This window comes from Salvelinus fontinalis, chromosome 5, assembly GCF_029448725.1.
Source record: "Salvelinus fontinalis isolate EN_2023a chromosome 5, ASM2944872v1, whole genome shotgun sequence".
Taxonomy (NCBI): domain Eukaryota; kingdom Metazoa; phylum Chordata; class Actinopteri; order Salmoniformes; family Salmonidae; genus Salvelinus; species Salvelinus fontinalis.
Window position 1 is genome coordinate 53,515,577 of NC_074669.1, and position 17,945 is coordinate 53,533,521.

At 44.7% G+C, this 17,945-nt stretch overlaps 1 protein-coding gene across 1 annotated transcript; it reads right to left on the minus strand.

The window, feature by feature from the left end:
* Window positions 1-131: 131 nt before the first annotated feature.
* LOC129855826 (uncharacterized) lies at window positions 132-7,307 on the minus strand. Its single transcript, XM_055923874.1, has 2 exons — window positions 7,182-7,307; window positions 132-5,813 (listed from the first exon to the last, which is right to left on the minus strand). The coding sequence occupies exon 2, from the start codon at window positions 5,797-5,799 to the stop codon at window positions 4,759-4,761; it is 1,041 nt and encodes a 346-aa protein (XP_055779849.1). The 5' UTR covers window positions 5,800-5,813; window positions 7,182-7,307; the 3' UTR covers window positions 132-4,758.
* Window positions 7,308-17,945: the final 10,638 nt, after the last annotated feature.

The window sequence follows — 17,945 nt, forward strand, 5'->3', positions numbered from 1 at the left end:
CTGGATTGGTAACTATGGGCGTTCACATAACGCCTCTTGCAACACCCAAATTTGCAAAGCTGCTGGTTATAAGCGCAGTTGTCACGTTCGTCGTAATGTGGAAGAGAGGAGGACCAAGGAGTAGCGTGATGTGAATTCATTCTTCTATTTATTAACGAAGAACAATGGAAAAACGTATAAAACAACAAAATGAACGTGACGCTATAGAACAACAAGTGCAGACACAAGCAAATAACATAGACAATAACCCACAACCCACAATACAAAACAGGCTACCTAAATATGGTTCCCAATCAGAGACAACGCAAAACACCTGTCTCTGATTGAGAACCATATCAGGCCAAACACATAGAAATAGACAAACCAGGCATACAACATAGAATGCCCACTCAGATCACACCCTGACCAAACAAAACATAAAACCTACAAAGCAAACTATGGTCAGGGAGTGACAGTACCCCCCCCCCCCCCCCTCAATGTGCGGACTCCGGCCGCAAACCTAAACCTATAGGGGAGGGTCTGGGTGGGCATCTGTCCGCGGTGGCGGCTCCGGCGCGGGACGTGGACCCCACTTCACCATAGTCATAACCCGCTTTGGTGGACCCTCTGGAGCGGGGACCCTTGCAGCGGGTCCCGGACTGAAGACCATCCTAGAGGGTGCCACTGGACGGAGGGGCAGCTCCGGACGGAGGGGCAGCTCCGGACTGAGGGGCAGCTCTGGACTGAGGGGGAGCTCCGGACTGAGGGGTAGCTCCAGACTGAGGGGCAAGATAACACTCATGAGCATGATGGTGTTTTGTTTTACAACCCCACAAGGCGTCATGGGACTCATCTGAAGGTGTCCCGGGACCGGGACTAAAAAATGAATGGAAGTGAATAAGGCATTTCCACGTGAAAGGTATACGGGTAATTACACTAATTATTGTTTTTTTATGAGCTTTCGGGTCTCTCTCAGATATAGCACAGACACTTCAAAAACAGAACTCCTTTAGATTTTCTCCATGTCAGAATCTGTTATTTCATGTGTTTCTATGGGCTAATAGCAGTAAGGCCAAATTCAATGTTTCATCAAATAATTTCCAAAATATATTTTGATACATAAAAATGAAATAGCTAAATGATCCTTGGTATGACCATCTTAAAATAATTCCGTATGTTAGCTTCGTAGAAACCCAGTCCCGGGCCCTTAGACTTTAGTTATAGTTACTGAAATAAAACAGATCTTGGTCAGCCAACAACTTACGTGAGTCTGGAAAACACAAAATTGCAGAGATAGAAAAGTTAGATAAATAGCAAGTTAGGTTCTCCATGTCCAGCACTGGTTGTGTGACTTACACCTGGGCCCTTAGACTTTAAGGGGTTTTAAGTTGAACATGTGCTCTTTAAGACAGAGTTTTAAAATGAGGTTACACTACTCAAAAGGCACCTAATTGGTGGAACGACCCAGGTTTCAGATAAATGGATCATTTATTTACTTTTGTAAAACATTATTTGATGTAAATAAGTTTTATTTAATTTGAATAACGAAAAAATGGTCTAACAGTACAGTATAGGCTGTTGTTCAAAGTGTGGTGTTGATTTTTTCATGTTAAAAAACAGAATTTCCCGGTCATTGGTTTTGGAATGTTTTGAGACAAATGTTATTGATACATTCAACATTTTGTACTAAACATTTTAAATAAAAAACAACTCATTAACTAATCAATTATTTTATTAGAAACATTAATCCCCCCACACACACACACACACTTATGCCGTGTTCACGTGCTTGTCAGAACTAGGAACCTCAGACATTTCTGACTTGCTAATTGTTTGAATGCAGCACGCAGTGGCAACCCGTCATTCAGGGTAGGTGGGGCAGAGACCCACCTGTTTTGAGACCCACCCGTTTAGCTTTAAAAAAGTAACTGTTTTTGTGTGCCTGTTTTGCATGTTATTTTGGCATTGATACGTGTCACATATCAGTTTGCAAACAATGTAAATCAAATATTTAAAAAATGTTAATAAAGCCGCATACAAAAATTGTCTATTTTTTGCTTTCTTGAGCAAGGCTGTTCCAAAATGCAGGTGTTTCAGCCTAGCTTAGTGCATTCTGTGGTGGTGGGGCAGCCAGCGGAAAATACGAAGTGTAGGGGTTGGTAATGTTCTCTAGTTACGCCGTGATTGGCTCAGTGTTCTGTCACTCATGGGGACACTACATCACCGCAAAATCTACGGGGAGAGCTTGAAAATTCAAGCCCCTTCGGTGCTGCCATAGAGTTACATTATAGGTGCCCATCCAAGAAGGCTCAAGGTCATGGGCCACAGATAAAATGACGTCAAATCATGTTATCTCTACCATAGCTTTGATTGGACTGATCATGACAACATCATACTTTCAAAATCTTAGTAGCAAGCTAGCAGTCATCATGAATCAAGTCAATAATCGACTGGGAAATCCTTTTCAAATCCTTGTCATATAGAGAGAAATTATGAAGAGAAATTATAGATAAAATGTATCGATGCTTATCGGCCATTGGACATAAACATTACACAACAAGTTGGAATTAGAAAAATTCAACAATAAGTGGTTGGAAGGAATCAGTGTCTAACGGCAAAGCAATCACAAGCCTGCTATTCAGTGAAGTGGGTGTGTAGTCCAAGTCTCAGTTTAAGGGTTTCTTTTACAAGCTTAAAAGGATAAACATTCAACATTTGCCATGCTGTCAATCCATCATGATTTCTGCCGCATTCAAAACAACTGGAAACTCAGAACTGGGAAATGTCAGACTTCAGTGAGTTCAATACAACTGGGAAAATCAGCTCCTACTGGGAAAATACGTTTTGAACGGTCATTAAACTCGGAATTCCAAGTCGGGAACTTGGGCCTCTTTCGAGGGCTCCAACCTGAAGATCACTGGCGTAATGATTCAGCTTTGTTTTTTTCCCAGTTGTCTGAAAGCACCATACATCCAGAGAATGCCAGACTTTGATGTCAAAGTTTGATGACAACATTTCCCCACGAAGGACCACTGCGCCACCTTCCTGTTCCAGTGATCACAGTAGAACAGGGTGAGTCAAAAAATGTATTGTATGCTGCTGCATAAATTATGTAATATGACAGGGAGATATGTATCCTGCAGCTAAGAAAGTAATACTAAGTGTAGGTTGTGTAGTAAGCTGTTCATAATTTAGCCTACTGTTCTGACTTGGTGGTGCACACGTATTGTAAGAGCTTTCATTGTCTGCTTATATGCCCTCTTTATTTATCCTAAGGTTCTGACTTGGTGTACAGGGAAAATACTGTAATAATGACCCATGTTCTAAATTCTGTCGCTGTACATTTCAAAAGTGCTGAACAAATACTTATTTTGACTACGTCCGTCCTAGCTCGCTCATTAATGTCTTAATCGAAATTACAGATTCCCTCTTATCCGCTTGTCGTCCCCTTATGCCATAGTTTGTACATCTTAATTGTCAGTAGAAACCACATTTGTTTAAGCGAGTCAGCCATATCAGCTATATTTTTTTTAAAGGCAGTAAATGAGGCTGAATTAACTGTTTCGCTGCCAGACAAGGCTCCGCTGATAGCCAGGTGTAGCAGTGGTATTGTGTTGGGACTGCTGGTGAGACAGCTTTATGTCGGCCCAAACAGTTTGTGGTCACCGTTTTCACCGTTATAGTGCAATTAATGTATTGTTTAGTGTTGTGTGTAGTGGCTTTGCTGGCATGCATCTACAAAAACATTTTGTTGTTTGCACCACTAAGATTTACATGCTACAATGACCACTGGCAGCACGTGTATAACTACAGTTTCCTAGTTCCGACGCGTGTGGCAATAACTATTGCAGGTGTGAGGGCATTTTCTATTGAACCTTACTAATGCTTGTGTACTAAATTATCCTTCTTTAATCATAGGCATTGGGCTTGAGATAGTTAAAGAAACTAACTCATATAAGATAGAAAAGTGTGTGTGTATTAATACGAGGCCTTCTCTAACTGTTCTGTGTGTGTAGAATGACCTCATGATACCTGGGCGCTCAGCCAACAGCTGACAGAGATTAACTGGTTACTCTTAGCTTAGCTGAAGACAGGGCAAAGTGTATTATTCTGCACACCAGTGATAAAGCTATTGTTCTGTTTGGAGCCTTTTTCTGGGCAAAAGATTCATGTTTTGTGTGTGTGTGTGTGTGTGTGTGTGTGTGTGTGTGTTCTGCATGTGTGGCCAGTACGCCCATACATAGAGGAAGTATATCTGGAGTGACTTCCTGTCATTCTGGCCCCTGTTGTCCTCTCTCAGTTGCGACAGACCGAGACAACCTTTTCACCCAGTTTTCTCCCCTCACACACACATACACATACATAGGGTCACGTGTTTTGCAGATGCATGCATGGGATAGCTTGACTATATAAATGCTCCTGTACTCTTTGTACAGGAGGCTCCCACTCCATTTCACCTGCGTGGGTGGTGCGACCAGCCTCCTTATTATAATACGTTTTTAATAAAAGTAATACCTTGATTGATTATTGATTTTGCCTCTCCTCATTATTAGTTAAAGGTAGAAATTCCACCACACAGGTGAAATGGTTGGGGAAAAATAACAAAAAATGTGTCAGGATGTGAAACATCTGAAAACAAGGCCCTTTATCTAAATAAAAACATTCACAATTTCCTACAATACACAATGTATGGGGAACATCGAAGACATGATGTCATACCCATGCCAAGTATACATTTGTGGGAAAACATTTGTGGGCCAGGTGGGAAACGTCTTAAGACTATCCAGTCTGCTCCAGGAGTTCATTCAGGTCCAGATTACGGATGATACTGATCAACCCCTTACTGATGCGATAGGTGTGCTGGGGGTCAAAAGCACCTCTGTGATGATCATGTTGGGTCACGTAGATTCTGCCCAACACACGGTCTGACTGCATGCTGATAATGATCCGGTCTATGTTGCTGTCGTCATTGTGTCCTATGTAGTTTTTGCGGACATAACGCGGTAGGTTCCTAGACCCAGGGGCATTCAGATTGCCCACTTCGTAGTATGGTAAGCCCTGGTCTGGTAGCAGTTGGTTACGCTGGCCATCATGCTCCTCTATCTTGTCCAAGAAGCGGTGGAAGCCAAACACGTTCTTCTCAGGGTTGCACACTGTCAACATTTCACCCTTTTTGTTGAATTTGACGTAGTCGTGGGCGAACCAGTGAAGGAGATATTTGCCGTGTCTAGGTCGGGGTGTACCAAAGCCAGATGACTGGAGGTGTCTCATTTCGTTAAGTGTGTCCATGGAGGAAGGACAAGGAAGTGAGTATCCAGTCTGCTCCAGGAGATCATCCAGGTCCAGATTACGGATGATACTGATCAACCCCTTACTGATGCGATAGGTGCGCTGGGGGTCAAAAGCACCTCTGTGATGATCATGTTGGGTCACGTAGATTCTGTCCAACACACGGTCTGACTGGAGGCTGATGATGATCCGGTCTATGTTGCTGTCATCATTGTTTTCTGTGTGGTTTTGGATGACAGAATCAGGCAGGTTCTCAGACCCTGCAGCATTCAGATTTCCCACTTCGTAGTATGGTAAGTCCTGTTCTGGTAGCAGTTGGTTACATTGGCCATCATGCTCCTCTATGTTGTCGAAGAAGCGGTGGAAGCCAAACGCCTTCTTCTTAGGGTTGCGCACTGTCACCATCTCGCTGTCGTTGTTGAATGTGACATAGTCGTTGGAGAACCAGTGAAGGAGTTGAAGGCCGTGTCTAGGCCGGGGTCCACCAAAGCCAGACGATTGGAGGTGATCAATTTCGTTCAGTGTCTCCATGGTTATGATTTACTCTAGAAAAGAGGGAGGGCAAGGTAGAAAAGGTGGAAAGATGGAGAGAGAATAAGAGTGGGTTTGATTGTCAAATAGTACGAGCAAAACATTTATTTAACTGTTCTAAGTGAAAGAGGACACGCACTTTTCTGTCATTGTCTCTACGGAGTGGTCCTTGAGAAAATGGTTTGCATCCTCTTCTCAACACGACAGAAACACACACTAACTAGAGGTGGACTTCACCCTCATTGTATCTTTGCTGTTCTGCCTATGTGCCCTTCCATGTAAATCTGAACAATAAAAGAGATATAATCAAAGGTGTCTGCAAAGGCAGGACAGTCAAGTTGCATCTGACTGTAAAACTAGAGGAGTAGTATAATTTCTCGTGACCATTCATAGAGGCCAGGAGGGTACCGGCTTAGGTGTACACGCCTGAAGGCAGCAGGCCCACCGGTTCAGGAAATGGTGGGTACCCCATTTCCTGAGACCCTAGCAGACTCACAAGGCAGGGGACTCATAGCCAGCTAAGGCCACAAACTGCTGGAGACTTGGAGCCTAACTGGGCATGAGACATACAGTAGGGCCTAGGACTAGAACAGGACACTACGGGATGTGTTTCAAGTTTTAATGTCACACGCACAAGTACAGTGAAATACCTTGCTAACTTTCTTCAAATCGAACGAGGGACTGTGGACCTATGGAACAGGTAGCCTAGTAACTGGACAGAAGACAATCCGATAGGGTGAGATGTTTTTCATTATCGATGGCAGATCAGTATTGGGGTTATGGTCATCTGAGGCTAGATCTGTGGGTAATGTGAATGTATCCCAATTGGGTTACTATTTATTAATCCACATATAATCATAAATAAAAGTCCCAATACAAAATCCCCTCTCCCTGTCATATTTTAGCCATCATTAAACAGGTGATCACGTGATCAACCTTCTGAGCCTGAATTGTAATGTCCTCAAGAGGAATTTGCATTTCAATACAGGCTTCTCAGCTAGCATAAGACATTCTAAGAACCATAAAGCGTGGTGAGTGTTGTTGTCCAATGGTTATTTTGCAAACATCCTTCCCTGGGAATGTTGAAGCATAGTAGTTTGGCTTTGGTACATTCTCAGCACATTTAAGGAACTTAATAAAAAAGCTGGTACGGCGTGCTTGTAAAACAATTCGAAAACATTTAGGCCTACATTGTTGTCTTAAATCAGTCAAGCCTCAATGCAAGATATCATCTTTGAGCAAACCTTGAACGTCTTGTCCAACTAGTCTAATAAAACAACCAAGACTTTCTGTAACCAACCAGCTTATGTCCATCATTATCCAGAAGACAGGTTTACAATTGTACATTGATGCCAAAGAAATAATTCAAATTGACAACTTACCTATTACAAATCAAGTATATTCAATGTTCGTGAAGATGTAATATGCTAGGCTGCTATGGAGTTACAATTGTATAGCAATAGTTTCACTCTTAGCCTGCCGAGTTGTTTATATGCAGAATGTAGACGTGTCCTAACCACTCCCCAAAGTTCCATGGGCAAAAAGCCAAGGCTATTTAACACTATAATCTCCTAATATTATTTGGTAAAAATGTTTTTGTTTGTTGCCAACTCTCAACTAAAATCACAGTTTATCAGTATGCTTAGTAACACAATATACAAACTCCAATTTGTTAATTGGATCTGGAAATAATTTCAATACATGAATTGAAATGGCTTGTGTTCAACTGTCCAGAATTAAATTCAAGCCGGTAATCACAATACATTTCATAGAATGCTGAAAACGATGAGTAGCATGCCACCCTTTTCAAATCTTGTAATTATTTTAAAGCAACCACACTGTGTGGTTTGTATTTTTCATGAATCCCCTCTGGAGAGAGTACCGGTACGTTAATATATACACATTAATTTAGAATCAACTCACTATTTAAGACATGTGTCACTTAACCATAAAGAGGACAAACTGTACTAACAGGTTCTTCGTTGTCACACGGACACATGAGAGAATCAATGCCTCAGGGCACGTAATGCAAACAACTTATTTTGCATTGCCTGCCCTGAATCATTCATTGTTTCATGTGTCAGTGTGACAACGAAGAAGCTGTTTAGCAGAATAAGGCAACAGCGTAAAATCATGTTTAATTCCAGTACTATAAACAGCATTTTATCAACACAGAAGTTATACAGTGTTATGCTTGAATGTTTGTAGTTGAGCTACATCTGATGACAATGTTTCACCTTTCAAATTACACAACTGGATTGGTTACTATGGGCGTTCACATAACGCCTCTTGCAACACCCATATTTGCAAAGCTGCTGGTTATAAGCGCAGTGTGTCTTTCTAAAACTTGTTTTGCAAAGAGGCGCTGAAGGGAAAGGTCTCAGATTAACTTGTATTCCAACATCAAAAAAATGTAGTCCTACATTCTGATGTGACATGTTGGGAAATTCTCTCTCCATTTCATGAAGCGTCTTTCCACAGTAATCCTTTTTTAGTCCGAAAAATATAATATATTCTTCTATAAAATGTCCTGATGGATATTTTTTTAAAGGGGGTTGTAAAGTAAGAGTATGTCAGAGAAATTGTACAGGAAGAGAGACTGCAGATTCTTTCAAACAACAGTTTTGTCAATGCAGATTAAGATAGTTGACGTTGCCATCGTTGTCTGTTCCTTCCTGCATGTTTTCCACACATCTGAATTCCTGTAGATGGTTATGTAACGTCCTGACCAGAGTTATTATGTGTTTTGCTTGTTTAGTGTTGGTCAGGACGTGAGCTGGGTGGGAATTCTATGTTGTGTGTCTAATTTGTCTGTTTCTGTGTCCAGCCTAATATGGTTCTCAATCAGAGGCAGCTGGTAATCATTGTCCCTGATTGAGAATCATATATAGGAGGCTTGTTTGGTGTTGGGATTTTGTGGGTGATTGTTTCCTGTCTCTGTGTTTGTGTTCTGCACCAGATAGGACTGTCTCGGCTTTCACGTTTGTTGTTTTTGTATTGTTGTAAGTGTTCACCGTTTATTGTCGTATTAAACATGTTGAACACTAACCACGCTGCATTTTGGTCCTCTCCTTCATCCCAGGAAGAAAGTCGTTACAGGTTAAAACAGTTTGTCACATACTGCAGTCGTATCCCAAAGGGCTCTTATCTGTACACCCAGACTTATGACTAAGTCACACGACAAGCTTGTATCAGTAAAAATACTAACATAATAGACAATTCTCGAAGTAAAAACAGCATAGTATGTCTAATTAAACAGTGCAGTATGTAATTCATATTTCATTTCCACTCCAAGTATTATTTAAACAATGATGTTAACTGGCCAACGACATCTTTTTTGGTGTTTTTTCTCTCTCAGATTAATCAAGTGCATCAATCAACAGGGCAATGTACAATCTAAACAATCTCAAATCAAATGACCAGACAAAACAGGACAGATAAATAGAGGAGGGAGGGGTTGGAAAGAGGATACAATCCCGATTTAGGGTAAGGAGAACATCAGAGGAAGAGCAGAGGGAGCAAGGGGGGGGCATAGACTGGGAGAAGATCAGAGAGGTAGGTGGATGCCAGGTTGTGGAGGGGCTTTGAAGGTGAGAAGGAGGGTTAAAGTTAATACAGGATTGCACAGGGAGCCAGTGTAAATTGATAAGGATTGGTTTCATGTGTTCAGTTGAGCCGGTGTGGATTCTGGAGAGTTCAGCAACATTAGGAGTCTATTGATGAGTTTGTGGGGATCTGGTGAGGAGAGTGTTACAGTATTTTAGTCGGGAAGTAACGACGGCATGGATGAGGGTTTCGGTGCTGGAGTGTGACAGTGAGAGGCGGAGCCTGGAGATATTGCGTAGATGGAAGAATGCTGTCCGGGTGCTGGTTTTCATGTGGGGTTCGAAAGAGAGGGAACTATCCAGGGAGACACCGAGGATTTTCACTTGTGTTTACAGAGGCACCGGGAAACCATCTGTGGTGATGATTGGACCAGATGAGCATGACCGCTGTCTTGTTGCTGTTCAGATTGAGGAGTTTCATGCTCATCCAGCTCTGGATGTCGTGAAGACAGCTGACGAGGGAGGTGGGAGGGAGAGTGGGTTTGGTGGAGAGGTAGAGCTGGGAGTTATCAGCATAGCAGTGGAAGTGAACTTTGTGATGTTGCATGATCTCGCCCAGGGTTAGAAGTTATATGGATTCTTCTGACAGTAAGCATTCATGGTTGAGGAAGCTTTTTGCGCATTAATGAGTGATTTACAGGAATGAGGTCCGTGGTTTGAATCATAAGTGAATTGTATTCAGAAATCTATTACTTAGAACTTTGCGGTTCACTACAAATCACTTATCAATCCATAATCATTCAGGAGCTGTGAGATGGATGCCTATGTAAGTAGTAATGACAGTGTATCTAGTCACACAACATCAAGCTGCCCTCAAACCTTTATAACTAGCACACAGCAATAAATGCAGTATCAACATTGTTCTGAAACATGTTGGCTGGAGTTGTGCTGTTATCTAACAACCAATACCGCTAGACTGTAATTACATAGCACTTATATAGCAGTTCTTATGTAAGAACAAAGTGATGCCATGTTTCCTAATTAGTTTCCAAGTGAACAGTAAGAAAGCATTTGTATCCACCCAGCCGCTATCACACCTGAATTGAGTGGCCAACGAATCACAAAGCCCTTGATAAATCCTAATGAGATCAGTTGTATCTGATGTGCCTGAGATAGATTTCAAATAGACATCAGATTTATTTTCTGAAGCGTCAATATCTTTCAGCACCAATATTAGAGAGTCCCATCTCTATAATCATCATTGGAGCACTCTGCAATAATGTCACACAATCTTCAGAGCTAATATAATGTCACACATTCAGAGCTAATATAATGTCACACAATCTTCAGAGCTAATATAATGTCACACATTCAGAGCTAATATAATGTCACACATTCAGAGCAAATATAATGTCACACATTCAGAGCAAATATAACGTCACACAATCTTCAGAGCTAATATAATGTCACACATTCAGAGCAAATATAACGTCACACAATCTTCAGAGCTAATATAATGTCACACAATCTTCAGAGCTAATATAATGTCACACAATCTTCAGAGCTAATATAATGTCACACAATCTTCAGAGCTAATATAATGTCACACAATCTTCAGAGCAAATATAATGTCACACATTCAGAGCAAATATAACGTCACACAATCTTCAGAGCTAATATAATGTCACACATTCATAGCTAATATAATGTCACTCATTCAGAGCTAATATAATGTCACACATTCAGAGCTAATATAATGTCACACAATCTTCAGAGCTAATATAATGTCACACAATCTTCAGAGCTAATATAATGTCACACAATCTTCAGAGCTAATATAATGTCACACATTCAGAGCTAATCACCAATATATACTTATTAGCCTTCACTTTAAATTAGAAACGGCAATACATACAAAGGTCATAGCTTTAGGGAGACGTGCCCAGGGAGAAGGAGAGCTGATCCTGGCAGGAGGTCATACTTTTGCAATACTTATGGTTCAGCTACCAGGCTGCCATTACTGGAAATTTGGTCTAAGTCACCTTCACTTATCTTGTCCTCTCAAGGCACTCCAACCTTAACAAATAATGGGAATCTTCTAGCCACAGAGGAACACTGTCAATTTATAGGTAAAACCCCATCAACCAATAACGAGACGCACCTGGGCGCAATCACAGTTAGGTGACGCATGTCAAACCAATAAAACAGTCGACTTGGGTATTCCATAATGTTTCATTAGAGAACAATTTAAAAGTGGATTGTTTATTTCAAATGTACTCGTCATTACATAAAGCAATTTGTTTTCCAACATATTTAGAAAGAGGTTAAGCTACGCTTGTATTGTACCACCGCATCGGTACAATAAACCGGAGATTCGTGCCAGTTTTTAAACGTTTTTGTGTGCTATTTTGGGGGGCTGCACTGCTAAAAGCAACATCTACTACGGAGCGGAGCCTGGTGCAAGGGATGATGAGGAGGCCACTGTTAGAGTGCAGTGAGCTGGTGGGAATGTAGGGGTGCAGAAGGTCAGTAATGTATGAGGGCGCAAGTCCATTGAGTGCTTTGTAGGTGAGCATGAGCAGTTTGAAGGTGATCCTGTTCAAGTAAGTCGGTCCTGGCACCGTGGCATCCGAGTCAGACCGAGGCTCCTGCGGTGGAGGAGTGGGTGCAGCGCTCCAAGGAGACCTGGAGGGCCGTCCAGGAATCCCTTAAACAAGCCAGTGGATGGCAGAAGAGGAGAATTTCGACAATTTCACCACGACAATATTGTTATTATTGTTGACATCAGTATACAATATTGTCTTCTCAGGTGACCAGACAAGCCTCGTTGACAAGTGGGGGAGTTTAGGTGAGATGGAGAGGAGGACATTCCAGAAGATGACTGAGGAGCTCAGGGATTCAAGAGATAAAGGATAGATGACTGAAGACGTTATGGCAAGAAGAGTTGATGACCACATACAGTCATTTAAAGCCCAGGTCAGAGTAGGATAACAGCCTAGCACTATTTTTTAGCCCACACTTTTGAGGCACTAATTTGTAGTTTTTAAGTGTTTCATAGGACGTTTCTTGGACCCTTATTAGATATTACTTCAATTTGATTTCAGAAAAACTCCAGTGGTTTGAACCAGCAACCTTGCAGCTATTGGCTCTTACTTAAAATCTGCAAATTGGTGCCTGATAAGTGTGGGCTTAAATAAAGTGCTACTGTTTTAGAACCTCACATAGGGTAAGATAAGAAGTCTGAAAGAAGAGAAGATGTTAATAAAGGTTCAGAGATGACTTAGACAGAATTCTGTGTTACAGAAAATGTAATTAGTCATTTGTTTTCAGTATTAAAAGTGTATAATTTACTATTATTGTCACGCCCTGACCGTAGAGAGCTTTTTATGTCTCTATTTTGGTTAGGTCAGGGTGTGATTTGGGTGGGCATTCTATGTTCATTTTCTATGTTTTGTATTTCTTTGTGTTTGGCCGGGTGTGGTTCTCAATCAGAGGCAGCTGTCTATCGTTGTCTCTGATTGAGAACCATACTTAGGTATCTTTTCCCCACTGATGCTTTGTGGGTAGTTGTTTTCTGTTTTTGTGTCTGCTCCAGACAAAACTGTTTCGTGTTGTTACATTTTGTTATTTTGTCTCAGTGTTCAGTTTTTAATAAATAAACATGAACACGTCCCACGCAACGCTTTGATCCACACCTTCTTCAACAGACGATCGTTACAATTATCAAATACATGTAATGTTTGGTTCCTCCCAGCCATCAGGCTCCTATGCCTCAGCCGGTTCGTCAGGCTCCCACGCCTCAGTGGGATCATCAGGCTTTCACGCCTCAACAGGTGTCACACCCTGGCCTTAGTTATCTTTGTTTCCTTTATTATGTTTGTTAGGTCAGGGTGTGACATGGGGAAGGTTTGTGTTTGGGTGGTTATATGGTTAAGGCACAGGTGTCAAACTCATTCCACGGGGGGCCGAGTGTCTGCGGGTTTTCGCTCCTCCCTTGTACTTGATTGATGAATTAACATCACTAATTAGTTAGGAACTCCCCACACCTGGTTGTCTAGGGCTTTATTGAAAGGAAAAACCAAAAACCTGCAGACACTAGGCCCTCCGTGGAATGAGTTTGACACCCCTGGGTTAAGGGGTTGTTGGGTTTTTGTGTGTGTGGTTTTGTGTTGAGTGAGTATGTCTAGGTATGTCTATGGGTTAGTGAGGGTTTCTAGGTATGTCTATGGTTGCCTGAGTGGTTTCTCAATCAGAGACAGATGTCTTTCATTTGTCTCTGATTGGGAGCCATATTTTAGGCGGCCATAGGCATCATGTGTTTGTTGGGTCATTGACTTAGTCGGTGTCTTAGTCTGTGTCTAGGTCTGTGTCAAGTTTGCATGTTTTGCATTTAGTCGGTTTTGGTTTCACGGTCTTCGATTTGTTGTTTTGCTTCGTTTGGTCATCTCCTTAATAAAGAGAAGATGCATTTTTTACACGCTGTGCCTTGGTCTTTTCTCTCTCCCATGGACGATCGTGACAGAATGACCCAACCATTCAGGACCAAGCAGTGTGAAAGTAGGGAACCAGAGCCCGTTGTGCAGATACTGGAGGTGAGCAATGGGAAGGATACAGAGACTGTTAAGGATTTATTGAGGAGTTTGGAGGAGAGTGAAAAGAGGGACCTGCTGTGTTGGTGCGTGAGGCACGACATCCACCCGACAGAGCGTGTGCGGGAGGTGATGTTACCTGAGTCAGTTCTCCATGCTCGTCCTGAGTTGCGTGCTAACCGTCTGGGAATGACAGTCCCACGAACCAGGCCTCCTGTGTGCATTCCTAGTCCTACACCTCCTGTAACACCTTCCCGCTCCAGCCCGGTACCACCAGTTCCGGCACCACGCCCCAGGATTCCAGGGTGTCTCCAGAGCCCTGTTCGCATTGTTGCTTCTCCCCGCATTCGCCCTGAGGTGCGTGTCCTCATCCCGGTACCACCTGTGCCGGTACCACGCACTAGGCCTATAGTGCGCTTTGAGAGCCCAGTGTGTCCTGTTGCTGCTCCCCGCACTAGCCCTGAGATGTGTGGCCCCAGCCCGGTACCACCAGTTCCGGCACCACGCACTAGGCCTAATGTGCGTATCCAGGGTCCAGTATGCCCTGTTCCTTCTCCCCGCACTAGCCTTCAGGTGCGTGTCCCTAGCCCGGTACCACCAGTTCCGGCACCACGCACCAGGCCTATAGTGCGTCTCAGCCGGCCAGAGCTGCCAGTCTGCCCCGAGTCGTCAGAGCTGCCAGTCTGCCCCGAGCCGTCAGAGCTGCCAGTCTACCCAGCACCATCTGAGCCATCCGTCTACCCAGCGCCATCTGAGCCATCCGTCTACCCAGCGCCATCTGAGCCATCCGTCTGCCACGAGCCATTAGAGTCGCCCGCCAGCCATGATCAGCCAGAGTCGACCGCCAGCCATGATCAGCCAGAGTCGCCCGCCAGCCATGATTGGCTGAATCCGCCATTCAGCCAGGATCTACCAGAGACACCGAAGCGGAGATCGACTATGGTGGAGTGGGGGCCACGTCCTGCACCCGAGCCGCCGCCATATTAAGGCCTACCCTGGATCCTCCCCTAGACTTTGTGTTGGTGCGCCCGGTGTTCGCACCTTAAGGGGGGGGGGGGTTATGTCACACCCTGGCCTTAGTTATCTTTGTTTCCTTTATTATGTTTGTTAGGTCAGGGTGTGACATGGGGAAGGTTTGTGTTTGGGTGGTTATATGGTTAAGGGGTTGTTGGGTTTTTGTGTGTGTGGTTTTGTGTTGAGTGAGTATGTCTAGGTATGTCTATGGGTTAGTGAGGGTTTCTAGGTATGTCTATGGTTGCCTGAGTGGTTTCTCAATCAGAGACAGATGTCTTTCATTTGTCTCTGATTGGGAGCCATATTTTAGGCGGCCATAGGCATCATGTGTTTGTTGGGTCATTGACTTAGTCGGTGTCTTAGTCTGTGTCTAGGTCTGTGTCAAGTTTGCATGTTTTGCATTTAGTCGGTTTTGGTTTCACGGTCTTCGATTTGTTGTTTTGCTTCGTTTGGTCATCTCCTTAATAAAGAGAAGATGCATTTTTTACACGCTGCGCCTTGGTCTTTTCTCTCTCCCATGGACGATCGTGACAACAGGATCATCAGGCTCCCACGCCTCAGCCGGTTCGCCGGGCTTCTATGCCCCATCAGCTTGTCCAGCGCCCATGCCTCGGCCGGCCCGTCAGGCTCGCCCAGTCAAGAAGTGAAGCCGGTGCTCATTCTTGCAGGAAATCCCCAACACGTCTGTCTCGTCCAATTTAGGTGTTATGGGTTTGGACCTGATTGCCCGTTTGAACTCCCAGGCAACTCTACACATTTTTTTAATATCAAGTACAGTACATGTAAAACGTACTGAGCTGTTGTCTGAAGCAGAACACACAGGTGTGCCAGGTTCAGTGCCTAAATGGATGTTTCATGCATAATATTCCATTCAACATACACAAAACCAACATGCCGTCTCCAACCTTAAGACCAATGAGTCAAACAGATGAAGTGGAGGGACAACTGCATCAAAGGTGTCTCCAGTTTGCATTCTTAGCCCGGTGCGCTCTATTCCAGCTCCTCGCGTTTGCCGGGCTAGAATGGGCATCCAGCCAGGACATATTGAGCCAGCTCAATGTTCTGGATCTTCAATGCATCTCCACGGTCCAGTGTATCCTGTTCCTCCTCCCCGCACTCGCCCTGAGGTGCGTGTCCTTAGCCCGGTACCACCAGTTCCGGCACCACGCACCAGGCCTCCAGTGCGCCTCCAGGGTCCAGTACGCCCTGTTCCTCCTCCCCGCACTCGCCCTGAGGTACGTGTCCTCAGCCCAGTACCACCAGTTCCGGCACCACGCACCAGGCCTCCAGTCCGCCTCCAGAGTCCAGTACGTCCTGTTCCTCCTCCCCGCATTCGCCCTGAGGTGCGTGTCCCCAGCCCGGTACCACCAGTTCCGGCACCACGCACCAGGCCTCCAGTGCGCCTCCAGGGTCCAGTACGCCCTGTTCCTCCTCCCCACACTCGCCCTGAGGTGCGTGTCCTCAGCCCGGTACCACCAGTTCCGGCACCACGCACCAGGCCTCCAGTGCGCCTCCAGGGTCCAGTACGCCCTGTTCCTCCTCCTCGCACTCGCCCTGAGGTGCGCGTCCTCGGCACGAAGCCTCCAGTGATGATCCATGGCACGAAGCCTCTAGTGATGAACCATGGCACGAAGCCTCCAGTGATGAACCATGGCACGAAGCCTCCAGTGATGATCCATGGCACGAAGCCCCCAGTGATGATCCATGGCAAGAAGCCTCCAGTGATGATCCATGGCAAGAAGCCTCCAGTGATGATCCATGGCACGAAGCCTCCAGTGATGATCCATGGCAAGAAGCCTCCAGTGATGATCCATGGCACAAAGCCTCCAGTGATGATCCATGGCAAGAAGCCTCCAGTGATGATCCATGGCACGAAGCCTCCAGTGATGATCCATGGCACGAAGCCTCCAGTGATGATCCATGGCAAGAATCCAGTACGGAGCCTCCAGCGACGCCCTCCAGTACGGAGCCTCCAGCGAAGCCCTCCAGTACGGAGCCTCCAGTGTCGCCCGTCAGTCCGGAGCCTCCAGCAACACCCTTCAGTCCGGAGCTGCCAGAGTCTCCCTCCTGTCCGGAGCTGCCAGAGTCTCCCTCCTGTCCGGAGCTACCAGAGTCTCCCTCCTGTCCGGAGCTTCCAGAGTCGCCCTCCTGTCCGGGGTCTCCAGCGACGGTCCCCAGCCCAGAACATTCGCGATGATCCACGCAGCGAGGGTCCCCAGCCCAGGGCCTACGGCGAGGATCCACAGTCCAGAGCCTCCGGCGATGATCCACGGGTCAGTGCTACAATTGAGGACTCAGTGTAAAGAAGGGGGGCGGCATCCAGATCCAGAGCCGCCACCGAGGGTAGATGCCCACCCGGACCCTCCCCTATAATTTCAGGTTTGCGGTCGGGAGTCCGCACCTTTGGGGGGTGGGGGTACTGTCACGCCCTGACCTTAGTATTCTATGTTTTCTGTATTATTTTGGTCAGGTCAGGGTGTGACAAGGGTGGATATGATTGTTTTGTATTGTCTGGGGTTTTGTATGTCTAGGCGTGTGTGTGTGTAGTCTAGGCATATGTAGGTCTATATGGTGGCCTGGATTGGTCCCCAATCAGAGGCAGCTGTTTATCATTGTCTCTGATTGGGGATCCTATTTAGGTTGCCATTTTCCAGTTTGGTTTGTGGGTTATTGTCTATGTGATGTTGCATGTCTGCACTCGTGTCATTTAGCGTTCACCTTCGTTTGTTGTTTTGTGTAGTTTGTTCAGTGTTATTTCTTTATTAAAAGAAGATGGAGTATCATCACGTTGCGCCTTAGTCTCCTCTCTACGACGTTCGTGACACAAAACCATGCCTTCCGAGTTGTAAAGGGGTGGTCAGCTAAATATATTTTTTACGGTCTCCCATGACAACAAAAACTATCCCAAAGACTATATCCAGTAATAGACTCTTATTGCTCTAGTTACTCTAGTTATGATATCATAACACAGTGACGCTACTACAATTAAGACACAAGC